At 36.0% G+C, this 8,476-nt stretch overlaps 1 protein-coding gene across 2 annotated transcripts in view; it reads right to left on the bottom strand.

Annotated features, from left to right (window-relative positions):
* Positions 1-4,044: 4,044 nt before the first annotated feature.
* Positions 4,045-8,476, bottom strand: part of ZEB1 (zinc finger E-box binding homeobox 1) — a 119,040-nt gene continuing 114,608 nt past the window's right edge. For both annotated transcript variants that reach the window (XM_031059328.1, XM_031059327.1), the window contains one exon: positions 4,045-6,534. In XM_031059328.1, the coding sequence (XP_030915188.1) occupies positions 5,981-6,534 (554 nt within the window). In that variant the 3' untranslated portion in view covers positions 4,045-5,980. The remainder of the gene's footprint in view (positions 6,535-8,476) is intronic.

Genomic DNA, 8,476 nt, shown 5'->3' with positions numbered 1-8,476 from the left:
GTCTAGGCATGTTTCAGGCTTTTTTTGCATTTAATAATTTATCCCCTTTATTCCTGAATGAACACAGAATGTAAATCTTGTGATCATTACATAAACCCTAGTTTACACAACGATGAGCAAAACCCAAGGACAGTCCCCAATACAGCAATGTCAAAATCTAAAAGCAGAATCAGAGGACTTGAGGCTCACTAGAAAACCAAAGGAAAGACCAAAATGGCATTCTCAAATATGTATTCTAAAGATTACTTGCCACTGTTCTCATAATTTTTAAAGATCTTTTGGGGGATCTGCCAGTGTAGAGGTAAGGCCTTAGAGAACTTTATCTAATTTTAGGTTAATACTACAAGACTTTCATATTTGGCAAGCTACTAGGACAAGCTCTGCCAGAAAAGTGCTCCTTTCATCAGCACATTTCATGTTTAGTCCAAACAATAGGTTTATTTTTAATCAGTTTTTTAAAAAGCAGATTACTTTTTGTGAAGCAGTGAATATATAATAATATATTGTTCCTCCTAGAGACAACATATATACAATGCATAGATAGGCATGATATACACAAATAAGATGACTGTGTGACAGATTAGTAACCAGAGGCTATGAAAGAGCAGAGGGATAAAACAAAAGTAGTAAATATTTGGTCACTTTTGAGAGTTAATTTAGTCATCACATTCTTCTGTGGGTTTTTTTTTTTTTGGTGATAATCAGATTGTGCAAATATTATAACAACTGTTCAAGAAAAATATGAACAATAAATGACAAAGCACAGTCTTGAAAGATACTCTAATATTGAACTTCCGAGATGAAATTTAGAGATTATTGTAGCAACAATTAAACAAGCTATTCTGCCAAGGAAAGATAAAAAAGTGCTTTTTAAAGCACCAGACTGTGAACTGCAAAACATACATCAAAACCTCTATCCAAGCAGAGACTTGTGTGCAGACTCACACCTTGGTAGTAAATAAATTAGAAAGAACCCACTTTGAAGAAGTGCTCAGCACAATGAGGATTAAGCTCTTTTCTCTCTCCTCCTCCATCACCTATCTTCACTACAGCCTCCAGGACCAAAATGGACTTTGCTCATCCTCACATCATTACCTTTACCTCTAATGGTCTTCTGTACCCTAAGAATTATTTTCATTTCTCTGTTATAGACTTCTATGTTGGTTTGGAGTGTCATGTCCTGATCTTTCATTGCTTTGATGATAAAAGCCCCAGTGTAGCATTTTGCTGTGGCAAAACCTGAGCTTTTAGTAGTGTCATATTTTCTATCTTGGAAATAGCTTTGCTTTCAAATTGCCACTCAGTCTGGTGGCCACCGCCATCCCAGGTACACTTTGCCAGCACAAACATGAGCAAAGTGCTGCTTGTACAGACTTTGGGTTTATCAGCAATAATTGCATTAGAATAATTTCACTCAAGAGTGTGAGTACAACACTTGTTGGCAGCTGAAGCAATTTTTACTGAGTCTGAACAACAGTGCCTTTTAGGGTAAATATGTTATGTTCTGGGTTGCTATGCCATAGTGCATTATTCTACTAAAATTTAAGGTATTTACTGAAGCACAGTGCAACTCCAAGATTACCCAAAGTAACAAAACTTTTTCATTTATTTTCCTAGCATCCAATAATCTATTTGGAATTCAACACAATATGTTAAAAAAACTTTCAAGCTCATCATACAGCATTGCTGAATATTGCTGTGCTATTGATTACACACATGGACAGGCCGCTCCAGAAAAGCAGCAACTAGACAGCCATGTGGCTATGGAGAATTGGGAATGCCTCCAAAATCACCACTGCAACGCCATATGAGTATTACTGAAAGAGAAGGAGCAGTTACTCTTTCTCAATGTATCTTCCATGTATTCTCTGTTTTCTCTCCCTGAAGTTTTCTCTGTAGGTTTAAGTCCCTCTTTCTTTTCCTATTAGCTCAGGACCTCCTAAGAGTATTTCCCATCCCAGGGCCAAACTTAGTATTTACTTCTGCAACAATGTTCCTATAGTTATTCTGTAACATTTTCCCTTTTCTCATATTATTTGACAAAAGAGGACATACAACTGTCACAATTTAGCAACTACAACTGATTTTGAGGTGGTGGTTCATTGTATTCTGGCGATAGGTCAGCAGCAGAAATAAAACCAGCGCCCCAGGCACAGCAGGGCTGTCCCATGCTGAATTCCAAGGACACTTTTCTTTCTGCCAGCCTGCTCCCTGAGTGCTGTACCAAGATGAGGATGCCTGGTGAGCCTGAGGAAGAAGCAGGCACAGACATCAGCTTGGGCACACAGGGCAGCTGATGGACTTTTCATCTTGTGACTGAAGAACAGGTCACAGCACAGTGGAGTTTCATTAAAACTACACAGCTCATGTTCACTGCTCTTTCCCAACTTTCATTTATCTCTAAAAGATGGAACCAAAGGCTTTATACTTTTGCTTTACCCTCCTTTTTTTTTCATATGGGAAACTTACTGTCCTTGAAACTGCTTTGCCATTAATTTGGAGAGAAGTCACAAAATCACAAAACCCACATGGCCGCAGCTGGGCTGCTGCTGCTCCCCTGGGGCTTGGACTCAGTCACAGCTGCCCAGGCACCTCCACACACACTGAGCTTCCTCACTGCTGGAATCTCACTGCTGGGGCTGGGAATAGCTTCTGCATCCTCTAAGAACCTCTGGCTTCCACATGAGTTTGCTCAACTAAATGAATACACACCACAGTTTCTGTGTTTTTCAAACAGGCAACAGATGATATTACAAAGTCACAAACACCAAAGACATCACTGAGCTTAACAGATGTAAAACTCAATGCACCAATCAATTCTGAAGATAAAAATGTTAATAACATAGTGTAAGTAATGAATATAAATTTTCTCTCCCTAAAACAATGACATTTCCTGAGTAAAAGTTGCTTGGACTTTACTTTCTATCCCAATTACTGGCCTTCTACATTCAGCTGTCACTTACATGAGAAACCTTAGGTTTACCAAAGTTCTCTGTTCTACTACTAAAGACAACAAAATTTTCCAATTTCAACAAATGTCTCACTGGGTTTATTACTACAAACATCTTGGAATATGAAAAATATGAAAATCTTAAAATAGTTTCAAGAAAGTGTGTTTCATTACCTAAAAGAGAGCAGAGACAGTTCTACCTGGGAGAAATTCTGAACCACTTGATTAATTCTGTTATGATAATAATTACAAGACAATAGTATTAATGCAACATAAATGGTTGGTTTCTTCAAAACAGCTTTCACATATTTAGCAATGATGCTATGAAGGTAGAAGCTTACTTGAAAGTGCAGTATTTATATACTGTACAGCAAGATGCACAGGAAGTAAAATGATTACTATATGGGACATATGCTCTGTATGTATTAATACTGAGATAATAAGATTGAGAAATATCCAAAACTTAGGTATGTGAATATAAAGTAACTTACATGATGTTTGTGAACCCCCCGCCCCCACATTAACAACTGAAATTCCATTTTAGGGATCATTAAAAAACAGAACTTTGCTTAAAGAACAGTCTGTAAACTTTGCTTGAACGGCAAAACATTGTAACCATGCATATATATTAAAATTTTCAAACCTTTATACTTACATTACTGAAATTATATACCTGCAATGTTGGCATTGTATCTTTGTGAAGTTCAACAGCAATAGATACATCAGCCTTTCCATGGACAACTAACTTATTGCTAAGTCAAGAAAACAGTTGTAGACTTATTTCATTTAAAAGCAGCCTTATTGAAAAATAGCATTGAACAGTACATTAGATAGGTACAGCAAAATAAAAAGACCCAAAAGAACAACCCACATGGTTAATTTTGAAAACTCAGTTGTTCTCCCAACACTGGTAAATCAATGCACTAATGTAGCAATCCCTGTGCCTGCACACAGTTCAAATCCTTCTTCCACTTCCATGCTCCTTATGTACCACTGAAACCCAGGACTGTCACTGAAGCAGGAGCTGTGTCTCAGTAACTTCTCATAGAAATAATTTAATGCACTTTCTACATTACCAGAATAATGACAGTAAGTCAGACTTGTTGACGCATTTTATTGTGAGATGGGGAGTCTGGTAAAAAACTAGAAAATGACCATGATGTAAGAAGGAACTTAAAAATGAAGTTTCAGATTTGTAACATACATACATGAATACAGGAACAAATTGGCACAAAAATGTTAAACATTGTTCCCAACACTGTTTTATAAGATTATTCTAATTTGGCTTACTAAGGAAATGAGAGTTTTATGGTTAGACTAATCTCTTAATAAAACTGCAGAGCATCATGCTATTAGTCACACAGTGAATTTCAAAATTTAAGAGCTTTATATTAAAAACTGGGTAAAGGTAAAATGAATTGATTGCAATTGTAAAATTAATACATTCCCATTTTAATTCTTCTGTTCTACAGTCCAAGGCAAGTATAAATGTTAACATAACACTGTTAAATCAAATCTCAATGCAAGAGAACCGATTGCATCTCTACTTTAAATCTTATCAACTTTCCAAATTTTCATACTAAAATATATTATTGTATTAATACAAACTACAGTATTATACACTACACTGTGTAATAAATAAAGAAATATAAAAATAAGACACATAAATATAAAAGTTTTCTAAAACTAAAAAGGTACATATGTCAGTAAGAAGGGTATTAATACTGCCAGGTTTGAAGACATACAGTACAAAATGTTGCACAGATCTATAAACTAAAAGAAATAAAATAATACTGATAGGTAAAAATCAGCTAACATTGTTAATAAATGGGGTCCATAATAACTAACATTTGAAAATACTTATGAGCCAGATAACATGTCATGTATGTGTCTGAAATTAAAGTAAACCAATAAAGCAATAAAGCAGATTAGAAAATTTCCCTTGTAATTATTGTGGAGAAATTCTGCAAGTCAGGTATTAACCCAAAATACCACCAAATAATTAAATAATGAAATATACCAGTGTTCTTACTTCTCTGATGGCTGAGTGTTTTTTCCCCATGAATAGTTTAGAAGTTTGATACAAATCAACAAATGCTAGTTATTGTAGGCCACACATTGGATAAAGGCTGCTTAGAGCCTTTGTAATACTGCTAAATGGCACTTACAGCACATAGGTCTTGCATAAGGCCAAAGGAGATACAAAGCTTCATATCATATCCTTCATATTGTTACTACATACTCAAAACACAATTACAAACACTGTTTTTGACAACTTTCCTGTCCTTACCAGTATTAACACTGTTAGTCCCTGCAATCAGAACTCAACGACAATCTTCTCAACTACATTTTTAACCACATGAGTAAGAAACTTCAGTTCTTCTATCATCTTCTTCCTTAAGGCTAACAATACACTTTAAATGATAATATGCTCTACTACAACATCTAATGTCATAAACTGCTACCTTCTAGGTTGAATTTACAAAGGTAGCCAAGCACTGTTTGCAACTGCATTACACGTCTCTGCAAAAGGGAATTTTGTAGTGCAGAAGTTCTCACATTGTAAAACATAAGAAAATACTGAAGCGGATTTAGGAAATGTTTTACCATAAAAAAAAATTCATATAAATCTCTCCCAGTTGTACAGTTTAAAAATTAATCAACTTAAGAATGAAAATTAATACTGATAAAACAAACAATGCCAGATGCTTGTCTAATAATCAGGTTTCCTACAACCTGGTAAATCTTTGCTTCCAGAGTCACTGTATTTTTCTAATCTGCTTCATGTTATAAACTTGTTCCTAACTTTGAAAACTGTGTGAAAAATTACTAAGTTTGAGGTTCAGGCACACCTGGATTTCTTTTTTTTTTTTCTTTTCATTTTTTTTTATATATATATTTTTTTACACAGTAGTGAACAGAAATCACAGTATGCAGGCTACTGCGTTTCCATGAAAAGCATGTATAATATAGAAGGAACTTCATTACCAATTTTTTTTTTCCTTATAGAAAAAACCTAGCATGTAAGCTTTATTCATTATTTTCTTCTGATACCTGCCCATTATTTTGTATAACTTCTGGTTCTGCATTGCTTGCTTGATTTACAACTTCATCATTCTTGTCACCTTCAATTTTCCCTTCTTCCTCTTCTACTGCCGCTACTTCTTCCACATGCCCTTCTTCTTGTGGTTCCCTACATTCTTTTTCTTCCTGAAGTCCCTCTATGTCTTTTTCTTCCTCCTCCTCTTCCTCTTTTTCACTGAATTCCTCCTCCTCCCTGGTTAGGCTCTCCCTCTCATCTGAGTCGATCTGCGAGGGGGACTCCCTGGGCACGGCGTGCTCGCTGCTCAGCGCCTCGGGGCCCAGCTCCTCGGGCTCGGCGCTGTCGCGCTCCTCAGGCTCCCTTTTGCAGTAGGAGTAGCGATGGTTCATGTGCTGAGAGTAAGAGCCCGAGTGGGAAAACCTCTTTCCACACTTGTCACATTGGTAGGGCTTTTCCCCAGAATGCAGTCGCATGTGTTCGATCAAATGGTGTTTGTGTTTAAATGCTTTCGTACAGATTCCACACTCGTGAGGTCTTTTACCTGTAAAATAAAGCAAAAACAGTTGGGCATCTTGTAGCTGAAGTTTTAAAAATGTACACTGCTGTTTTCATTGTAAAATGCTGCTGGTGAACATATTAGCATCAATTAAATTTCATATAACAAGATGTTCATTATCAGCCTGAGTTTCTCTCCTGAGCCCAAAGGATGAAGGTGCAAGGGTACATTGTCACAATCACTACAGTAATTTCTAAGTTTTTCAGGAAAACTCATCATCTCATAAAGAGATTCTCATATATAACTTTTAGCACCAAAAAAGTGCAAATATAAATTAGAAAATGAGAAAATTTTCTTGCATAAACTATTTTCATTTGAAACAATTTTAACTTTTCTATATTGATGGTATTTTAAGTAAGTTTTTATGCTGGTTTTGGTGTACTAAGTCCTTCCACTATACAGGTAAAAGGAAAGTCATTCTAAAATCTAGGCTGAATGCTTTATCTACAAAACTTGCTGACTATGCCTGCATTGACATGAAAAAAATCTGTTTCAGTTTCTGCTGTTTTCCAGCTACTTGTTTTTAGAGTCTCTTCAAAATGTATCAGGAGCCTAGCAGTGTTATTTTGATTGTAACATTTAAAGATGTTACACAAAATGACTTTGCAGTCTTAGCTCAGACATAAAAGACAAAGACAGCAAGACATCAGGTTTGTGGTCACACTACACAGATGACCAGCACAATGATGTCATCTCATGCCAAACAAGCAACAAGGCAGATGTTGGTCTCTCTTGCCAAGAAACAAGTGATAGGACAAGAGGAAATGGCCTCAAGTTGTGCCAGGGGAGGTTTAGATTGGAACTTAGGAAAAGTTTCTTCACCAAAAGGGTTGTGAAGCACTGGCTGCCCAGGCAAATGGCTGAGTCGCCATCCCCAGAGGTATTTAAAAGACAAGCAGATGTGGCACATCTGGGACAGGGTTTACCAGTGGACTTGGCAGTGCTGGGATAATGGTTGGAGTCAATGATCTTAAAGGTCTTTTCCACCCTAAATGAATCTATGACTTTGAATGTTACATTCAAGTTAAAACTGGTAGGGGAAGAAGGATTCTGTTAGGAAAAGGAGGAGTTAAAAGAGTCTCAGGACAGGATAGGTATGAAATAAGATACCCTTAATGAATACAACTTGAGAAAATTGATCAAGACAAAAAGGATTTTTTATGCTTTTAATTTTATATGTGAGATAACATTAAAATGTTAATATGCAGAAATATAATTAATATAACAATTCAGCTACTCTGTATGAAGAGCAGCATGAAGGGAGTAGCCAGAAGTTCTAGAGAGTTATTTTATGGATGTGGGGAAAGAGAAGATAACAGAGCCAGCAAGAAAGGAATCTATAATACAAAACCCAATATATATTTGGCACCTAATCAATAAAAAAAAAGAATTCTTACTTTAAGACATCACAGAAGAAATAAGACAGCAGAGGTATTACAAAAATCCTAAAGATACCAGAACTGGAGCCAAAAGGAACAACTATGAGAAATTAAAAATAAAAATCAAAGCCTAAAGGGTGTTCATTAGCAGTTAGATTGTATGTCTAACGAATAGCTGAAGCTGTTAACTTCAGGGCATTATAAATGTAGCTGAGTTGGAAAATCCTTCATGCCAGATATGCACACTGTTTTCCATGCACAGTATCAAATACATATACGATCCTTTTTTTCACAGCTTTTCTTTTTAATTTTTTTCAAAATTTATAACCAGGCAAGGTAAATTAGAAGTAATATATCCTCAGTTATGGGCCACAGCTCACAGATGATTATCCACAAGCCAGATGCAAAATCTCCCCTTTTTCTATTTACGGTTTAGGTCTAACAAATTTAAAGAAAGACAGAATTGTTGTTCTGTCAAACAAATATACAAAACCAGGGGTTTCTAAAGAAAGCTTAGCACAGGCAGTAAGGACTGCTACACTTCCCTA

This window comes from Geospiza fortis, unplaced genomic scaffold, assembly GCF_000277835.1.
Source record: "Geospiza fortis unplaced genomic scaffold, GeoFor_1.0 scaffold75, whole genome shotgun sequence".
NCBI classification, from domain to species: domain Eukaryota; kingdom Metazoa; phylum Chordata; class Aves; order Passeriformes; family Thraupidae; genus Geospiza; species Geospiza fortis.
The sequence above is the reverse complement of the archived record's forward strand: the minus strand, read 5'-3'. Positions and strand labels throughout refer to the sequence as shown.